This window comes from Trichomycterus rosablanca, chromosome 21 (genome assembly GCF_030014385.1).
Source record: "Trichomycterus rosablanca isolate fTriRos1 chromosome 21, fTriRos1.hap1, whole genome shotgun sequence".
In the NCBI taxonomy this organism is placed as follows: domain Eukaryota; kingdom Metazoa; phylum Chordata; class Actinopteri; order Siluriformes; family Trichomycteridae; genus Trichomycterus; species Trichomycterus rosablanca.
In genome coordinates this window covers 12,557,701-12,579,724 of record NC_086008.1, presented here as the reverse complement: position 1 = coordinate 12,579,724, position 22,024 = coordinate 12,557,701, and the positions used below count along the sequence as shown (strand labels likewise).

Genomic DNA, 22,024 nt, shown 5'->3' with positions numbered 1-22,024 from the left:
ATGTCTTTGAAAATATCAGCGAATATTAGCGGCAAACTGGCTCAAAATTTAATCAGGTGAACTTTAAAAGATAAAAGTGGTTTAAATTCTTTATAATGTTATATTGTCTCATGTAAAAGCGTCCAAACCTCTACACTTTGACACGCCCACAGATGACGCCACGGTTCGCGCTTAAAAACCGAGTATTCTGTGGTGCCAGATTAGAACACTACATTAGATAGTTAAATTTTTCATGCAGTTCATGTAGTGCAATCTGTGTGTTTACTTCTTTTTAAAAGTGAACAAATAATGTAATTTAGCCTCCAGTGCCCAAACCTTTTCATGTAACTATATACCAAATCAACCTGCATGATCTCTGCTAAAGTAAAGCTATCATTTAAAGGTTGTATTAAACGCATGACTCTGTCACCACAGAATAGCCCAGACAACAAATAGCCTGCAAAATGGTCACGACTGTGACTTAGAGAAAGGCAGTGTAGTAATTAGTGTAACCTTGAGCGACCTCCGCGGTGGTGTTCGGAGGGCTAGAGAGGGCTCAGTCGGCTTCGGTACAGCTCAGAAAGCAACAGCGTGACGGGCAGGAGCTTCAGAGTGAGAGGTCAGCTCAAACTCAAATCAAAATGAATGGAGCTTAGAGTGCAGCAATTACAGCAGAGAGCAAATGTCAAGGTCACTTTCGGATATGAAGAACTAAATAAATCTATAAACAGTAGGGTCCAGTAGTTTCTTACTTCATAGACTTCACTTCGTATATACCACTTTTTATCCCACTGTAATAATGGCAAATAGCACTTACAGTACATGATGTTATGGAAAAATGAGGTTTTATGCTTAATATAACCTAATTAGTATTATGTTGCTTGTGCATTTAATCATCATGTTGTTGCTTGAGGTGTGACTGGGAGTCTAAAGTACAGAGATGTTGTAAGCAGATAAGAAACAACAGTTAGCACAGAATGGAGGTTCCAAAGTCCAACACCCAATGTGATGTGACTAGAGCAGTATAAAGGAAGGCCCACAGTTCTGGTCCATGTTCTTCTTCAGATGAACTGCTGTAGGAACCCACTGCTTTAGAAACCTCAGTTAGTATATTTGTATAAAGGAGCTTATACACAGCCTTTGCTTTTAGAACAGCTTTAATCACTCTCTGAATGCTGCCTGAATGCATATAGGTATGCGGTTGACTTGTGACGTTATTAAAAAAGTAGAAATATAGTTATTAGTCTGCACTTTAGAACTTTCCAGATGTGGAAAAAGAATGCTATTAAATATGCTTCAAGTTGTTTAACAAAGTATTAAAACATGGATCAGTGTGTATCAGGCATTATTATCATGAAGTATGCAAATCATGGATGGATGGATGGATGGATGGATGGATGGATGGATGGATGGATGGATGGATGGATGGGTATGTAGATAGATAGATGGATGGATGGATGGATGGATGGATGGATGGGTATGTAGATAGATAGATAGATAGATGGATGGATGGATGGATGGATGGATGGATGGATGGATGGATGGATGGATGGATGGATGGATGGATGGATGGATGGATGGATGGATGGATGGATGGATGGGTATGTAGATAGATAGATGGATGGATGGATGGATGGATGGATGGATGGATGGATGGATACTTGCATGGATACTTGCTACTTGTTACATATCTAACTGCTAAGGGGAGTCCAGACCCCCCATTTGCCCTCTGTGTGGATCAAGAACCTCTGTCAAACACTACAAAACTCTACAATTCAAACACATATAAGGCAATATCCCCCTCAGCCCCCCCTCTTAAAAACTTCATATATATGATATAAAAAAGCAATTAAACTTTATACCCCCATAGTCACACAAACTACACCCTAATTTCTACAAAGTCTCTTGATGTATCCCTATAAAGAAACAAATCGACACCCCAGTTTGACTCTTTAAAGATGGAATCTATCATCCAGCCATGATATAAAAGCCATAGTAGCTGACATGTTGTTTAGAATCAAACAAACAAACTTTGGCTGTAGGTATTATATAATTTTCTATAAATTTATATTTGAAATTATATTGTTTAGGGTGGCACGATGCTCAGTGGGCACTGTCGCCTTACAGCAAGAAGGTCCTGGGTTCGATTCCCAGGTGGAGCGGTCCGGGTCCTTTCTGTGTGGAGTTTGCATGTTCTTCCTGTGTCTGTGTGGGTTTCCTCCCACAGTCCAAAGACATGCAAGTGAAGTGAATTGGAGATATTAATGTACTTTAATTCCACGTCCCAAGCTGCTTAAAGGGGGCTGTGGTGGTTGGGTGGTAGCTCAAGGTTTAAAAGGTGTGGTAATTAATAACACTCTGGAGTCATTTACATTTGCGGCATTTAGCAGACGCTTTTATCCAAATCGACTTCAATTATGACTGAATATAGTTTGAGCCTTGCTGAGGGGCTCAACAGTGGGAACTTGGCGGTGGTGGTGCTTGATCTGTCAACCTTCTGATTAATAGTCTAGTACCTCAACCTCTAGACCACCAACTAATGATTCAGTTCTTGATTTGCCAAAATCTAACAAGTCAATAAAGTCCTAACACATACAACAATAGCTCTGTAGTGAGAGCTGGACTACTTAGAGCTGAACCGCTGCTCCTTTATTGACCCAGACTTTTATTGTTATTAGATAAAAGTGAACAACATATGTCTTCCCTTTTGTTGTAGTCTGGTATTCTTCTTGTGGGAATTATACTGCCTCTGTTCTGTCATTCTGACCTCCGTCTTCACTATTTTTAATGAATCAGCTATATTCAGGGTGAAGCATTTCTGTGCACTCCGCACTTTGCAGCAGCACGCCACCCAGCACTTTGGCCGATTTTTCCGAAGAGGTGCGTTAATCGGGAATCGAGATTTGCTAGCTAAGAGGTTACACAGCATGGCCTGATTATGTCCCGACCCTTTAATGGAGGTTTGCTGTATCAGGCTTTTAAGATGTTGTTACCATCAGTTCACTGATTTTTGTTCACTTCAATCCATAGTGACTGTAACTTAAAAACTAAAGGCCACCTTTACCGAGCCCCTTGGCTCCACTCTTCCATGAAAGCACAGATGTGATGCACTGGCATTTGACTACAGCAAACAGCAGCCGGCTGTGACTTACAAAGCATAATTTGTGTTTAAAGGTAAAACAGTAGTGACCTGTGCATATGTCGTGGCAGATTCATCTATTAATGCACTGAAAGAAAGTTCAAGCTCACCTTGAGAAGTCTTTTGGTTTTAGAAAAGGTTACAGAAAGGTTCTTGGTTGAAGTTTGAGAAGCTTTGGTATTATTATTATTATTATTATTATTATTATTATTATTACAACAATACTACTACTACTAATAATAATAATAATAAAATTAATTAATTAATTAATTAATAATAAATTAATAATAAATGTATAAACATAAATAATATATTTAATTAATTAATTTGTTAATTAAATTAATAAACTAATTCAAACGAATAATAATAATAATAATAACAACAACAAAACAACAACAATAATAATAATAGTAATAATACTAATATATTATTAGTATTATAATAGTATTAGTATTATAATAATAATCATAATAAAATAATAATAATCATAATAAAATAATAATAATAATCATAATAATAATACTACTACTACTAATAATATTATTATTTGTCATAAATGATTAATAATAAATGTATTAACATAAAGACATCAAATTAATTAATTAATTAAATTAATATAATAAGGCAATTAAAATAACTAATAATTATTTTTAATAGTTATTATTATTATTATTATTATTGTTATTATTATTAATGTTATTGTTTTTTAATACTAATACTACTACTACTACTACTAAATAATAATAATAATAATAATAATTATTATTATTATTATTATTTTAATTAGAGGGTATTCATTTAATTTATTAATTAATTTGATGTATTATTTATGTTTATACATTTATTATTAATTCATCATTTATTAAAAAATAATAATAATATTTATTATTATTATTATATATATATATATATATATATATATATATATTTTTTTTTTTTTTTTTTTTTTTATTATTAGGACACCTAATTCTCAAAAAAGAAGCAACATATAAGCACTTTTTAGATGACAGAAATATAATGATTTGTGGTTGTGATCTTGAATTACTTTTTAAGTACACTGAGCTTACAAGAATTGGTAACAATAGCAGTGAACGCCCACACCCAAGACTATGAATAGAGTGTAATTATGCACTATATGGCCAAAAAGTATGTGGACACTGGATATTCTGTTTAAAAAACAAGTTTTTCCCATGTGATTTTGTTATGTATCTGTGGGTATTCGTGCCAATTTAATGATCAGGCACTGATGATAGATAAAAAGGCCTGGACTTCAGTCACGTTTCAAAAGTCAAGTATCCCAAAGGTGTCTTTATGGATCTTGCATTTTTCATTAGGGGTGCAGACCTGCTGGAACATGGAATGGACTTTTGCAAACTGTTGTTGCTAAGCTGAAAGCATATCATTCGTTTTATTTAATTGATTTTATGCTAGTTAGCGATGGGTGTAGCTGGAACACCTGAACTCAATCATGAGGGATTTTCATATACTGTATGTAGGCACGATTTGTCCTTTAAAGTAGAAATTAGAGCAGCAGCTCTACAGTTACCTTCCCTGTGGGTATATTTATTTTTAAACACATATAGTTTCATGTTTCCATAGTTTCATGTTCCGGACCATAAGGGACCATCTTCAAAGATGCATATTAGCCATTAACAAAACATGTACTAAATAAATCAATAGATAGAAAGAGAATAACTAAACCCTTTTAAACCAACTCCAAAATATGTAATACTTGGCAGAAGAAACCAGAATATTTTTTTTTATTTGGCAGAAGTAACCAACATCTACCATAATAAGTATTTTTGGTTTAAAAGCTTGCCAATTTTAAGAAAACAGTCCCCCGTCTAAATTGTATTAAGTTTAGGTTTTTAAAGCTTTTAAAAGTACATACTCTACTCTGAGCAAGAAGAACTCGTTAAAGTTCACTTTATCTTTCTCCAGAGAAAAGCAAGAGATGTTATATGCTAATAAACCAATTTAAGTGAGCTGTAAATACAAATTAGGCTGTAATAAATAAAATGGATTAAAGACAAGTTATTTACAAATTAGACTGTATTAAATAATTAAAAAAAAACAAATTAAAGACAAGTTATTTAATAATAGAACCTACAACTTCATGATTAGACATGATGCAGTTCAAAAAATGTTAACTGGCTTCTATTTAAATAGGGAATGTTGCAAAATGTTCACCTTAAGCAAGTGAGGCAGGAACACATGGGCATGAAAATAAAATAATAATAAATAAATAATAATAATAATAATAATAATAATAATAAAAAATGAATGAATGAATGAATGAAATAAATAATAATAATGATTGAATGAATGAATGAATGAATGAATAAATAAAATAATAACAATAATAATAATAATAATCATAATTGATGAATGAATTAAATAAATAAAAATAAATAAATAGAAAAGGCGTAGTCCTTTTGATGCAGTTTCAAAAATGTTTAGGATGGTTCCTATTTAAAATGGGGAGTGCAGAAATCTTAAGCACGTGAGGCAATCATGCTTGGGTATGGGAAAAAAACAGTACATTCAGAAAAGGCCTAGTCCGTTATGACATTTACATTTGTGGCATTCAGCAAACACTTTTATCCAAAGTGAATTTAATCCAAAATTTCTAGGGTAAAGGGCTTTACACAGGGGCCCAACAGTGGAAATTTGGCAGTGGTGGAGCTTAAACCCAGTTGTACCCTAGCGGTTAAGGCACTGGACCAGTAATGAAAAGGTCGCTGGTTCAAGCCCCACCACTGCCAGGTTGTCACTGTTGGGCCCCTGAGCAAGGCCCTTAACCCTGTCTCTATTGCTTAGATAATATACTGTCACAGTATTGTAAGTCACTTGGGATAAAAGTGTCTCCTAAATGCCGAAAATGTCAATGTAAACCTTCTGATTACTAGTCGAGTACCTTAACCACTGAGCTACCACTGCCATTATGAGCTATATTGGGTCAAGTCTCACCACCTTGTCAAATAATGTGCAAACAATTCACTAGTTTAAGTCAACATTTCTCAACGAGTCACATGATCCTTAATCTCTTGAGTGGCGTTACATAAAAACCAACATCCTTTTGTAATTGATACTGTTTGTCACTGCATTCATTCTGTGCAGGTGCTAGAGTGGCCTGCATGCATTGATTTATATATACAGTCAAGCCGGAAAGTCTGCACACCTTTTTCATTCTCCATGTTTTATTATAAAAAATTATTATAGAATTATAGAAAATATGCGATTTTATTTTACTGACAAAAATCGTTTATTTAGAGGTTACACATCTGTACACACCCTTAGCCTAATACTTGGTTGATGCACCTTTGGCAGCAATCACAGCTTCAAGGCGTCTTGGGAAAGAAGCTACGAGCTTGGCACACTTGTTTCTAGACATTTTTGCCCATTCCTCTTGGCATATCCTTGCAAGCTCCGTCAGGTTAGATGGGGAGCGTCGGTACACAGCTATTTTCAGCTCCTTCCACAGATGTTCGATTGGATTCAGGTCTGGGATCTGGCTGGGCCACTCAAGGACTTTTACAGACTTTCTCCAAAGCCACTCCTTGGCTCTCTTGGCTGTGTGCTTCGGGTCGTTGTCATGTTGGAAGGTAAACCTTCACCCTAGTCTGAGGTTTTCTTGGAGCAGATTTTCTTCAAGGATCTCGGGGTACTTAGCTGCATTCATCTATTCCTCTATCAGGACTAGTCGCCCCCGGTCCCGCAGCTGAAAAACACTTTATGATGCTGCCACCGCCATGCTTCACTGTAGGGATGGCATTAGCAAGGTGATGAGCGGTGCCTGGTGCGTGGAGAAGGTGAAAGGGGTGTACAGACTTTCCGGCTTGACTGTATATCTTAAGTTTTAATTGGTATCTTTAAAATTACAGTTAAGGTGATGTTGCTCGTAGACACTTAAACATTGATGAACTGAAAATATTACATATTTTTATTCTATTTATTTACCTTAATACTTAATACTTTTTACTTTAACATACCTTGAGCTGCTGTAACACCTGACTTTTTGATCTATCTATCTATCTATCTATCTATCTATCTATCTATCTATCTATCTATCTATCTATCTATCTATCTATCTATCTATCTATCTATCTATCTATCTATCTATCTATCATCTATCTATGTTGATGAACCTGCTGAAAAGGTACTGATTGTCTTCACTTTGGCATCTTTTTAACAATAGCTATAAAGATTACATGGTTGTATACCTGATTTGCTGGAATCTATGCATGGTATGACTATAAAACCACTGTGACTCACATTTGCCAGCTGTTGTATTTGCCCTCTATGCCCAGAGTTGTCTGGATATTTGAAAGTTCTCTTCCCTACCAATGTTATGTACTACATAACACCCATTAGTATGCAGCGTAGCAGCTTAAAACTTTGTAAAGGGTCAAATGTCAAATTTTAACACTCCGTGGTCTGCACTTTGTGGTTTTGTTTTGTGGCGAGTGCACTGACCCAGTGAGAACCGGTGGTCATGCAGGTTCAAACATCACTAAACATTTAACTTGTGTATTTGTAATAGTGGAAGCGGCCACAGAAATCCCCAGGGTGAATGCTAATTACACCTTTAATGGTTACCAGTGTCAACAGTCTTACAGACTGCAACAGCCCAAAGCGCAAACTTAGTAATTAATTACAGCTGAAGTGTTGATTATTTCTTGGCTCATTTTGCGTCGGAGCACAGTGCAAAGTGAATGTAACAGAGTTATGTACTGTTAAGTCTTAGGAAATGCTTGTGTAGAGCACAAATTTGCACTTTTTGCAGATCGCAATATGAAGATAATTGCAAAAGTCATTTAAAATGCACAGGAACACAAACAAGTCTGTTGGACACCACACAAATAAGTTATGATGTTCAACAAGTGCCCAAGATCACTTAGCATCTCATTTTGCTCATTTTGCGTCGGAGCACAGTGCAAAGTGAATGTAACAGAGTTATGTACTGTTAAGTCTTAGGAAATGCTTGTGTAGAGCACAAATTTGCACCATGCACCATGCTGTGTCTGATCCATTCATACCAGCACAACACACACTAACACACCACCACCATGTCAGTGTCACTGCAGTGCTGAGAATGATCCACCACTTAAATAATACCTGCTCTGTAGTGGTCCTGTGGGGTCCTGTGCAAAGTACTTCTATATGGTAAGTGGAGCTGATAAAATGGACAGTGAGGTGGTTTTAATATTATGGCTGAAGGATTTCTGCATACCACGCTGGTCTGTCAGTGTAGAGCAGCAAAAAAGTGTATTAGGAATGTAAAAAATATAGTCTCTTTGCAAATAATTAAAACCAAAAAAGTGTTTTATGTATGTATCTAATATTTTATGTATTCTCATTTTAATAATTCAGTGTCCAAAATTCACAGGGCAGTTTATGATGTGGGAATTACACACTACTAAAAAAGCTTCCAGTCTTTTTGCTTGGAGAAAGTCTTGCTAGGTTTCAAACTGAATGAAATATTAAACGAAACGTGTATTGCTAGTGATTACTCTAGGAAAAAATATGTATAGAAAATAAAAGTGTTTGAGTGTAATAAATCTGAATGCTTCATCTCATGCTAATGCAATCATCTATTCTTTTAACCTACAATATTACTGATTGCTCTTTTGCTTGCTGGTTAATTCTTATTAAGCAAATTATTGAGCCGTTATTTTGTGGGAAAAAATCCTTGCAAAATGGCAAAGTGGTTGAAATGTGCTTATTGTTCTTGGCAGAGATGTTCACAAGTCACAAAATACGAGTCTGAGTCAAGTCACAAGTCTTTATGCTAGAGTCCGAGTCAAGTCATAAGTCTTTAGGCTACAGTCTGAGTCAAGTCCCAAGTCTTTAGGCTAGAGTCCGAGTCAAGTCACGAGTCTTTAGGCTACAGTCTGAGTCAAGTCACGAGTCTTTAGGCTAGTCCAAGTCAAGTCATAAGTCTTTAGGCTAGAGTCTGAGTCAAGTCATGAGTCTTTAGGCTAGAGTCCGAGTCAAGTCACGTGTCTTTAGGCTAGAGTTTAAGTCGAGTCACGAGTCTTTAGGCTAGAGACCAAGTCGTCACGAGTCTTTAGGCTAGAGTTTGAGTCAAGTCACGAGTCTTTAGGCTAGAGACCAAGTCAAGTCACGAGTCTTTAGGCTAGAGTCCGAGTTAAGTCACGAGTCTTTAGGCTAGAGACCAAGTCAAGTCACAAGTGTTTAGGCTAGAGTTTGAGTCTTTAGGCTAGAGACCAAGTCAAGTCACGAGTCTTTAGGCTAGAGTCCGAGTTAAGTCACAAGTCTTTAGGCTAGAGACCAAGTCAAGTAACAAGTGTTTAGGCTAGAGTTTGAGTCGAGTCACGAGTCTTTAGGCTAGAGTCCGAGTCAAGTCACGAGTGTTTAGGCTAGAGTCTGAGTCAAGTCACAAGTGTTTAGGCTAGAGTTTGAGTCTTTAGGCTAGAGACCAAGTCAAGTCACAAGTCTTTAGGCTAGAGTCTGAGTCAAGTCAAGAGTCTTTAGGCTAGAGTCCGAGTCAGTCACGAGTCTTTAGGCTAGAGTCCGAGTCAGTCACGAGTCTTTAGGCTAGAGTCCGAGTCAAGTCACGAGTCAATATAATATACACAAAACATATATTGGAAAAGTAGCATAGAAATAAACAAATAATATATAAGTTTATATATTATAATATTCTTATAATAAAAAATTTCCAAACTTTTCCCGATTGTGAAGTAAAACACGAACTCGTTAGAAAGCCAATCAAGCGTTTCATTGACACATCATCTGTGTGACGCAAACTGAATGAATGCAAATAACTGCATTTCTTACTAACAATTACAATCAGAAGGTCTGATTGGTTCAGAAAGCGATCTTTCAACCTTTAGTGCCAATTCTGTAGGAGCGTTCCTTCCATTCACCCCAGTTGTTCCTGTGAAGTGCACTACGTAGGGTATTCCACCATTTTAAGTGAGACTTCAATCCAAAGATAACGAAAATGTTAAACCTAAATGAAGTGAACTTCAAACTGTGTAGGGAGTAGGGAGCGACGTATCATCACTACACCGGAAGCTGGCTGTAACATTTACCCATTGCGTGCGTTGCGGGTTAAGCAGAATGATGTTGGATCGAAGTTTTATTCATCTTTAATAAAAACTAGCAGTAATGTGAGAATGACCAGTGAGCGTCCAGTAACGCTGCACAATCCACCAAAAACACAAATGTAGCTCGTTAACTTTAACACCGTTAATCACAAAAAATTAAACACCACGTGATGACTAACTGCTTTTTTTTTTAATTAATTAAATAAATAAATACATTTATTTATTGATTCATTTTAGAAATTATAATTGGGGAATTGGGAGGAAAAGTGGAATATTTGGAACATAGACTAAAAGACTATAAGAACCAATTGTTTTATAATGTTCTCATAATGTTATTGCTGAAAACTCAAATATTATATTGCATGCCATGTAGTACTAGCACACGAAGCCTTTCAAGAGCTTCCATGCTATCAGATCAAATACACTAGTTTAATTAGTCATGTGGTGTGCAAAAAACCAGCTAAAATGAGAAAACTTCACTTCAAAGATAAATTCTAGCAAACCACAACATCATAAAAGCTGGCCTTAGTTTCAGTTTGATGTCAGAACTGTTTACTGTTCCTCTACATTACCACCTCCCACATCAGTGTGATCTTACTTCAACACTCCGAATCCCTTATGACTGGTTTAGAAATTTGGAATACTTAATATGAACAAACTAAATATCATGCCATTTTAACTTATCCCACGTAAAGTAATATTATATAACATCTATCATATTAGAATAACTACAACCCTAAATCTGGGACAGTATGGAATATGCAAATAAAATAATAAGGCAGTGTTCCTTACATTTACTTTGACTTTTATTTGATTGCAGACAGGATGAACCTGAGATATTTCATGTTTTGTCTGCTCAACTTCATTTCATTTATTAATAAACATCCATTCCTGCATTTCAGACCTGTAACACATAAAAAAAAAAAAAGCTGTCACAGGTGCAATTTAGGGCTAGTAATGAGGTGAAATAACTAAATAATGATGTGATTCAGAACAGGTGATTGTAATCATGGTCTGATACAAAAGCAGCATTCAGGAAAGGCTGAGTCTTTGATGAGCAAAGATGATCAGAGGATCTTCAGTTTGTCAACAAATGTGTGAGAAAATGATTAAAATGTTTAAAAACAATGTACCTCAAAGAAAGATTGGAAGTAATTTGCATATTTCTCCCTCTACAGTGCATAATATCATTAAACGATTCAAGGAATCAGCAGGAATTTCAGTGCGTAAAGGCCAAGGATGCAAGCTTAAGCTGAACCCTGTGATCTTCCATCTCTCAGACGGCACTGCATCAAGAACCACCCCTCAACAATAGTTGATATAACCACATGGGTGAGGGATTACTTTGGCAAACCTTTGTCAAGCACAACAATACAGAGTTACATGCACAAATGCCACTTAAAACTTTACTGTGTAAAAAAGAAGCCTTATGTTAACCATGTCCAGAAGTGGCGTCGAGTTCTCTGGGCTCTGAGGCATCTAGGATGGACCATCACACAGTGGAAACGTGTATTGTGATCAGATGAATCAGCATTCCAGAAAAGAACCATCCAGACTGTTATCAGCAACAAGTCCAAAAGCCAGGGTCTGTCATGGTATGGGGCTGTGTTAGTGCCCTTGGCAAAGGTCATTTACACTTCTGTGATGGCAGCATTAATGCAGAAAAGTACATTGAGATCTTAGAGCAACATATGCTGCCTTCAAGACGTCTTTTCCAGGGGCGTCCGTGCATTTTTCAACAAGACAATGCAAAACCACATGCTGCACACATTACAAAGGCACAGCTGCGGAAGAAGAGGGTACGGGTACTGGACTGGCCTGCCTGCAGTCCTGACCTGTCCCCAATAGAGAATGTGTGGAGGATTTTGAAACGAAAAATGCGACAACAACGACCCCGTACTGTTGCACATCTTAAGACGTGTTTGCAGGAAGAATGAGACAAAATAAAAGCTGAAACACTAAATTACTTGGTCTCCTCGGTGCCAAAACGTCTTTTAAGTGTGGTGAAAAGGAATGGTAACATTACAAAGTGGTAAATGCTTTACTGTCCCAACTTTTTTTTGGAATGTGTCGCAGGTCTGAAATGCAGGAATGGATGTTTATTAATAAATGAAATGAAGTTGAGCAGATAAAACATGAAATATCTCAGGTTCATCCTGTCTGCAATGAAATAAAAGTCAAAGTTAATGTAAGAAACTCTGTTTTTAATAACTCAAGCAGTTTAGTCTTCTGGTGCCACATTTTTGTGTATTTTTTGATGGAAACATTGGGTTTATACTAAAAACACTTTCACTTTATCTCAGATATAGCTCTGTTTGTTGGACAAACAAAAGAAAGGAAATAAACATCAGCACTTTTATACGAAGGGTTTGTGGGCTGCTATAATTTATGTATAGTGTCGTTTCTTGTTCTCTAGACTTTTGATGTTGTACCATGTGGCATTCAAGGGCCAACTTGACTCACCAGGGTATTTATTGTTTTTCAATAGGTAACGAGGAAAAGAAACGTTTTTTCCCCAGTGTTCTTTCATCACAGGGGTTTGTTTAACTTATGAAACGAGTGTAAGACGCCCAGAAGTCAGCCTCAACTTTTTTCTCCTTTATTTTCCTTTGATTCACAGATGTGATAGATCTGATTTTGAAACCTTGAAAAGATTTTTGGTTGCACACCACAAAGCTGGAATACAACCTAACAGGGCATCACCCATTTACATACTTATTACTCATACTTAAAGGCAATTTAGAGCAACTGGGTCATGGTTTTTGGAAAACCTGACATGGGCAGAACACAATTTTTTATTTTTTTACTCTTTACTCTATTTAGTTCAATGCCACAGGGACCCTCCTCTAGCCCCAGTAAGGCTCCCTAGGTGGCCTCGTCTCCCTGGTTTAAAACCACTTTTGTGAAGGACCATTAACAACATCTTTAAATAATAACACCCTAACCCTAAGAACACAGTATGTGCCCAAAAGTTTCTACTTTTTAAATTTAAATTAATTAATTACAACCCCAAATCAGAAAAATATAAACATATAGATTCATTCATATGATTGATACACCTGTTAATAATGGGTTTTGTTAAACTAAGTGAATTAATTATAAGAAAGAAATCCGAAGTTTTAGAAATCCGAAACTTGTTTAATCGAAAGCTGTTATAAAATCTAGGCCTTCTACACAGCACACAAATTCTGGGAACTGCCCCTGTCGTGTGGATGCCTGGCCAGGTTGGAACTCAAACACGACGCTGTAGTGTGCTAGCACATCAGACCACACGGCGGTCGCATTTTGCTTCCTATACTACTGTTGACCTTCACTTGTTACCGTGGAGGGCCGTGACTAACACACACTCCCTCTGACACCCAGGTGGAACGGTCCGGGTTCTTTCTGTGTCTGTACTAGAACTGGCGGTATGCCTAAAAATTTGTATCTGGGACTTTTTATATGGCTGTGGTTTATTCTACTGTCATAAATACATAGAATATAAAACATCTTCATTTCACCATGTATATAATGAAGGTTTTGAGTACTTTAAGCTTTGCTTGGCCTCACAACTGTACTGTACTGTACTGCCCATTGTACAACTTGACCACAGGTCTGTTGTAGAAAAGTGGACGACTTTAAATATCTCTGCTTTTAGTTTGCTTACAATGTTGGTAAGGCATACCTGGAATCCAGTGTTTTAATTATTGCCCTGAAAGCTTCTTTCTCGACTGTCTATAGAGGAATCGTGTCCTTGCATATGTGGGTCCATTTTATCAGCTCCACTTACCTTATAGAAGCACTTTGTAGTTCTACAATTATTGACTGTAGTCCATCTGTTTCTCTACATACTTTTTAACCTGCTTTTACTCTGTTCTTAAATAATCAGGACCCCCACAGGACCACTACAGAGCAGGTATTATTTAGGTGGTGGATCATTCTCAGCACTGCAGTGACACTGACATGATGGTGGTGTGTTAGTGTGTGTTGTGCTGGTATGAGTGGATCAGACACAGCAGCACTGATGGAGTTTTTAAATACTGTGTCCACTCAATGTCCAGTCTATTAAACACTCCTACCTAGTTGATCCACCTTGTAGATGTAAAGTCAGAGACGATCGCTCGTCTATTGCTGCCGTTTGAGTTGGTCATCTTCTAGACCTTCATCAGTGGTCACAGGACGCTGCCCATGGGGCACTGTTGGCTGGATATTTTTCTTTGGTGGACTATTCTCAGTCCAGCAGTGACAGTGAGGTGTTTTAAAAACTCCAGCAGCGCTGCTGTGTCTTATCCACTCATACCAGCACAACACACACTAACACACCACCACCATGTCAGTGTCACTGCAGTGCTGAGAATGATCCACCATGGGTCCTGGCCATTGAAAAACAGCAGGAAAGGGGGCTAACAAAGCATGCAGAGAAACAGATGGACTACAGTCAGTAATTGTAGAACTTCAAAGTGCTCCTATATGGTAAAGGGACCTAATAAAATGGACAGTGTGTGTAGAAACAAGGAGGTGGTTTTAATGTTATGGCTGATTGGTGTATAGTGTTTTAGTCTGTTCCAAACTGCCGACATGCCTTATTTTCTTTTTTGGCAGGTTCTTCTGATGCATATTTGGTCTTCCTCTCTTCATCCTCCATCTGTTTTTGTTATTTTTTGTCACCATATCGAGGAAACCTCTCTCATCTGTTAACACTGTTATGCAAACGCTACCTGGTTAAGAAGTAAGCTGTATCTAATCTACGCAGCGCTCCATAGTAATATTATATGATTTGCTGCCTACTGAAGCCTACAGCTGTTGTATTATCTATGCTACGGTATGGCGGTATATGAAAAGTCCATACCGCACGAAGAATCAAACCGTCTTACAGCCCTAGTCAGCACTCGTCTGTACCATTACATCAGCACACAAGTTCAGTCAGCTTTCAGTAGTTGCTAGTATTAGCTATAGCATCAGAGAGGCAGTGATGATCTTCCCCTGCTGTGTGCTGTATATTCATACTTAAACCCATCATGCTTCATCGCCAGCCCCAAGTGGTGAGCCAGCTTCGAGCTGGATGGAGCCGATTGAAGACGTACTGTAGGCTTAATCAGACATGAGTGGTGTAAGGAGGGTTAGTGAAGATTACATGAAGTGAGCACTGAAGGAGTGATTAAATTAACTGGCTTCCATTTGTAATAAGAGTTTTATCCCTAATACATCGATGATTGTTGGAGTAAGATGATCGAATGCTCGATCGTATATTTCTGCAGCTTATCGCCTTTATACTGTGTACAGTGAATGTTCCGCCTTTCATAAAACTAATTGCTTTGATGTTTTAGCTTTTCCTCAGAGTACAATGCAGCCTGATGCCAGTTTCACATCTGGTGCCAATGATGGAAACAAGCAACAAAGCACAGTCAGGGATCTTATAAAAACCTCTGAACAAACAGCGCAGTGATTAACAGAGACAAATTGGACCTAATAAACTCCTTTTTCTTCAAGCTGGTATCAGTCTGACTGTATAGAGACAAAATGCTACATCTTGTCAGTGTGGTGTAGGTTTTTTAGACTGGTTTTACATGCTGAGTATGTTGTGTTGGGCACATATTGCCATGGTACATGGCTTTCTCATGACTATATTACAGAGCGGCAAGCTTGAAAACAATATGCAGTATTGACCGACCGATACACATGCATTATTTTATTGTAAAACAAGAACCTCTGGTGGGGTCGTCATTCACAGCTGTGACAGGATTGACAAAAATGGCTCATGAAACTTTATTGCTTAATAAAAGCACTCATTAAATCTGATTTAGAAGCTACAAAGCCACAACAAGTGATCCCAGTGTTATTTATGGGGTGGGGGTGTTGAGACAAGGCACTTTAATAAGTCACTCTTGAACTAGAATGTCTACTCAGTGGTGTAACTTAAGGGATCTTCAAAAAGTGTCACGTTTACAGTACAACAAAATGCTTTCTCCGCATATCCCAGCTTGCATTCAACATTATGACCACCTCCTTGTTTCTACACTCACTGTCCATTTTATCAGCTCCACTTACCATATAGAAGCACTTTGTAGTTCTACAATTACTGACTGTAGTCCATCTGTTTCTCTGCATGCTTTGTTAGCCCCCTTTCACCCTGTTCTTCAATGGTCAGGACCCCCACAAGACCACCACAGAGCAGATATTATTTAGGTTGTGGATCATTCTCAGCACTGCAGTGACACTGACATGGTGGTGGTGTGTTAGTGTGTGTTGTGCTGGTATGAGTGGATCAGACACAGCAGCGCTGCTGGAGTTTTTAAATACTGTGTCCACTCACTGTCCACTCTATTAGACACTCCTACCTAGTTGGTCCACCTTGTAGATGTAAAGTCAGAGACGATCGCTCATCTATTGCTGCTGTTTGAGTTGGTCATCTTCTAGACCTTCATCAGTGGTCACAGGATGCTGCCCACAGGGCGCTGTTAGCTGGATATTTTTGTTTGGTGGACTATTCTCAGTCCAGCAGTGACAGTGAGGTGTTTAAAAGCTCCAGCAGCACTGCTGTGTCTGATCCACTCATACCAGCACAACACACACTAACACACCACCACCATGTCAGTGTCACTGCAGTGCCGAGAATGATCCACCACCCAAATAATACCTGCTCTGTAGTGGGCCTGTGGTGGTCCTGACCATTGAGGAACAGGGTGAAAGGGGGCTAAAAAAGTATGCAGAGAAACAGATGGACTACAGTCAGTAATTGTAGAACTACAAAGTGCTTCTATATGATAAGTGGAGGTGGTCATAATGCTATGCCTGATATATACAGTATATATATATAATCCAAACCACAGAAAGAATAAAAGCTAGAAATATCATACCTGAAGCTGCTTCTTTACCCTCTGATGCTGCAACGAGAGAAAGAGAGAGAGAGATTAATATTAGACTAATTAAAAATATTTAAACGTTCATTTCAATAAATTTAATGAATAATTAATATTATTAAGAATATTGATTTAGTATCCTGGATAATAACTACAAATTATTCCCTCACTTCTTTGTCATAGGATTTGTGCCTTAAAGCCAAAACCAAGCAACCCCAGGTCCCAAGATCGCTTGTACAAACAGTAGTCTTGTAGTACAAATACACAGAACAGAGGTTTCCTTTGCCTAGTCACTATTATGCTAAGAAAACATTCATCTTGATGAATTAGGAGCTGCTGGGTAACTGCTTTTACATACATTCCCCTTACAGGTGCACATAAATTTGTGAATCGTACCTTTCAGCTATGTAGTTAGCTCTACCCTGTGTATGCATTTGCAAATTAATTCAAAGTAAACATCGGAACATTAGCCTCAACTAGCGGTTTTGTTCAGTTGCCTCTTTATTTTTGCTTTTAACATAAGACTTGGTAAGAAATGCTTTTCAGTCATAATTGTCACAATTATCAACAGACAGTGAATACAAGACAAATAAATTCCCATTGTTCATCATTCATGCAAGCAAAAGGAAATGTTTTGCACCATTATTGCGAACGACAAGCAAAATTGACTTCCATTTCTTTCTCCATTAAGCATTGAGTTTAGATTATCTCACTCCATTGTACTTCTTTACATAAGCGTTCATGTTCCTTTGGGCAGGAGCACACGTTTGAGGTAGATGCTAACTGCCCTAATTTATAAAGGAGCTATGAAGCGTTGCATGATATAAAGTGTGAATAAACTGATCCTGGTGGGATATACACTGATTAGGCATAACACAATGACCACCTCCTCGTTTCTACACTCACTGTACATTTTATCAGCTCCACTTACCATATAGAGGCACTTTGTAGTTCTACAATTATTTGCATGGTGGATCATTCTCAGCACTGCAGTGACACTGACATGGTGGTGGTGTGTTAGTGTGTGTTGTGCTGGTATGAGTGGATAAGACACAGCAATGCTAATGGAGTTTTTAAACACCTCACTGTCACTGCTGGACTGAGAATAGTCCACCAAACAAAAATATCCATCCTGTGACCACTGATGAAGGTCTAGAAGATGACCAACTTAAACAGCAGCAATAGATGAGCGATCGTCTCTGACTTTACATCTACAAGGTGGACCAACTAGGTAGGAGTGTCTAATAATCCACTGAGAATGATCCACTACTTAAATAATACCTACTCTGTAGTGGTCCTGTGGGGGTCCTGACCATTTAAGAACAGAGTAAAAGGAGGTTAAAGTATGTAGCTAAATAGATGGACTACAGTCAGTAATTGTAGAACTACAAACTGCATCTACAAACTGCATCTTTTCATCTTTTCGTCACGAGGCGAGTTTATACATGGATCAGCTTTGTTAAGTCACGCACTGATCCACATTATCCCTTGTCTCTGTGAAGTGCCATGAGCCAGCAGAGGTCATAATTTCATCATTTACGTTCTCGGCATTTAGCAGATGCCTTTATCCAAAGCGACTTACAGTACAGTTACAGTATACAGTCTGAGCAATTGGGGGTTAGGGGCTTGCTCAAGGGCCTTGCTCAAGGGCCCAACAGCAGCATCCTAGCAGTGGTGGGGCTTGAACTAGCGACCCTCTGATTACAAGTCCAGTGCCTTAACCAGTAGGCTACGGCTTGCCATTGTCAGTCATGAGGAATCCCTTTGGCATCCTCCCCACGAACGAGCCAATCATTGTTCGTGTAAGCGCCCAGCCTGCCGGTAGCAGAGTTGAGATTCAAACTTTCGACTTTGTGATGTCAGCTCTGGTGTGCTAGCATGTTTTACCGCTGCGCCCACTTGAGTGTTCTCGTGTTTCATGTATTTCGGAAACCCAGGATTTCAACTTTGAGCAATTGTCATTTCCCTTTCTAGCGCGTCCAGTTACCCGATTGCGTCATGCTTCCTCTCCACCAATGCTGATCCCTGCTCTGACTGAGGAGAACAAAGCTAACCCACGCCCCCTCTGACACGTGGGCAGCATGCCATATGCATCTTATTACCTACACTTTGACGAGTGCAGTGCAGCTCAGCGTTGTGTACGGAGAGACACACCCTGAGCACTCTTTTTCTCATCTCTGTGCAGGCGCCATCAATCAGCCAGCAGAGGTCGTAATTGTACCAGTCATGAGAGAGCGAGACCCCATCCGGCTTAGTCCCGCGCATATCTGAACAACAGGCCAATCGTTGTTCATGTGGCCGCTCAGCCTTAGCCGGCAGGCAGAGCTGAGATTCGATACGATGTATTCGAGATCCCAGCTCTGGTTCCAGCGTGTGTTTTTACCGCTGCGCCACCTCAGTGGCACGTAACCCCTCATTCTTTTCCCAATGACTTGCCAAGATGGTAGCATTGTCGTGTGACACTTGATTCTCTTTTGATTTAGGTGACGGATTAGCACAGTATTTTTACCATAATACCAAGCCATTCAATTCCTTGTACCCGGTACTCAGTGTACTTTCCCAATAAAGTGATTCTGATTCATATAAACTACCTATGAGGTGTAAATGCAGACAGTAATGTAAGTGGAAAAAGCGAATGAGGAAAGCAGTGCTTCACTCTGCCACTGTAATTTAAATGCACTCTGAGAAGCATTTAGCTCTGGACTGCACTTTGCAAAGTTCAGCTGTATATTTTTATGCTTTGTTTTGCTTGTGTTATATCTCATCTCTTCCTACAGTGCAGTGAAAAGGCACGCAAGCGCAAATAGTCTTTTTTTTCAGTTTGTCCCTCTTTTGAAGCTGCTTATGCAAACCTCTTTCCACAATGGTTTGTTTCTTTAGTGGCCTGAGAATAGGGGAGGGTGTGAGTGGAGAGATCTAAGATTTTGATTCTGAAAGAAGCCTTAGCCAGAGATTGTGTGTGTTTTTTAGGAGGCACAGACAAAAGATGGCTTATAAAATGCCATTGATGCCATGTTTATCATATTTATTATTTATCATAGTTATCACTGTCACGATAACTTGAGTAACTTAGGGATTCATTTGACTTGTTTAATAAAAAAATGTTAATAAAAAATAAATTAATAATAATAAATAATAATTAATAATAATAATGATGACTGATAATAATTAATAATAATGATAATAATTATTAATGATAATAATAACAATAATAATAAAATAATAATAATAATAATAATAACAACAACAATAATGATAATAATGATTAATAATAATGATAATAACAATGAATAATAATAATAATAACAATAATAATAATAATAATAATAATAATAATAATAAAATAATAATATAATTATTATTAATAATAATAATAATAATAATAATAATAAAATACAACAATTAGGCTTTAATAAATGGCATTTACATTTTCAGCATTTAGCAGACGCTTTTATCCAAAGCGACTTACAATTATGACTGAACACGATTTTGAGTAATTGAGGGTTAAGGGCATTGCTCAGGACCCAACAGTGGCAACTTGGTGGTGGCGGGGCTTGAACCGCCAACCTTCTGATTACTAGTCCAGTACCTTAACCACTGAGCTACCACTTCCATTTCAGGCCAAAAATAGTGCACTATGTTACACCAGCCAGATATAACATTATGACCACTGACTGGTGAAGTGAATAACACTGATTACCTCTTCATCACGGCACCTGTTAGTTGGTGGGATATATTAGGCAGCAAGTGAACATTTTATCCTTAAAGTTGAAGCAGGAAAAATGAACAAGCGTAAGGATTTGAGCGAGTTTGTGAAAATTTGAGCGAAATTGTGATGGCTAGACAACTGGGTGAGAACATCTCCAAAACTGCAGCTCTTGTGGGGTGTTCCCGGTCTGCTGTGGTCAGTATCTATCAGAAGTGGTCCAAGGAAGGAACAGTGGTAAACCGGCGACAGGGACATGGGCGGCCAAGGCTCATTGATGCACGTGCGGAGCGAAGGCTGGCCCGTGTGGTCCAATCCAACAGACGAGCTACTGTAGCTCAAATTGCTGAAGAAGTTAATGCTGGTTCTGATAGAAAGGTGTCAGAATACACAGTGCATCGTAGTTTGTTGCGTATGGGGCTGCATAGCCGCAGACCAGTCAGGGTGCCTGTGCTGACCCCTGTCCACCCCTGTTGGGCACGTGAGCATCGGAACTGGACCACGGAGCAATGGAAGAAGGTGGCCTGCTACAAAGCAAAAATGGTTCAGGAATGGTTTGAGGAGCACAACAACGAGTGTGAGGTGTTGACTTGGCCTCCAAATTACCCAGATCTCAATCCAATCGAGCATCTGTGGCCGATCCATAGAGGCCCCACCTCACAAATTACAGGAGTTAAAGGATCTGCTGCTAACATCTTGGTTCCAGATACCACAGCACACCTTCAGGGGTCTAATTCTCTTAGCAGGTGTGAGTCCAATAATTAATCTTTCATATATACAAAAAAAACAAAAATGCCAAGGCAACCCTTCATTCTTTGCCAGCCGTTTCCCAATGCCTTGCCAAGATTGCAGCATTGTCAGCGTGACACAACACTTTGTTGTGGCATGGCAGATGTTAGATGCTCTTTTGCATCTGGGTGAAGGATTAGCACAGTATTTCTACCATGTGGTTTGCACATTAGATGTGGCAGCACACGTCGCAATGAGGTCTACAGCACATGCTAGCTAACTCAATCTGTGATGTGTGAAAATGGTCTGATATAACACACATATTCAAGAACTGAAATAATTTAACTTTAACTTCAAGGTAAGGATTTGTAGCAGGGAAAAATGGCCTGTGAAAGTGAGCACAGAGCCTGGTTGTTTTCATGAGGATAGAACCAGGTAATCTGATTTTTTGGCTTGTCAGTTGCATCAGTGCCCTTTACAATGTTAACTTGTTCTAACACCAATATCTTTATTTTAAATTTCTTGTACTGGTTGTTTGGTTAGCCATTTTCACTAT

General features: G+C 38.3%; 1 protein-coding gene across 1 annotated transcript in view; it reads right to left on the bottom strand.

Moving 5' to 3' along the window:
* Positions 1-22,024, bottom strand: part of edil3a (EGF-like repeats and discoidin I-like domains 3a) — a 287,021-nt gene that overhangs the window by 185,175 nt on the left and 79,822 nt on the right. Inside the window, exon 2 of the mRNA XM_063017541.1 lies at positions 17,031-17,057. Within this exon, the coding sequence (XP_062873611.1) occupies positions 17,031-17,057 (27 nt within the window). The remainder of the gene's footprint in view (positions 1-17,030; positions 17,058-22,024) is intronic.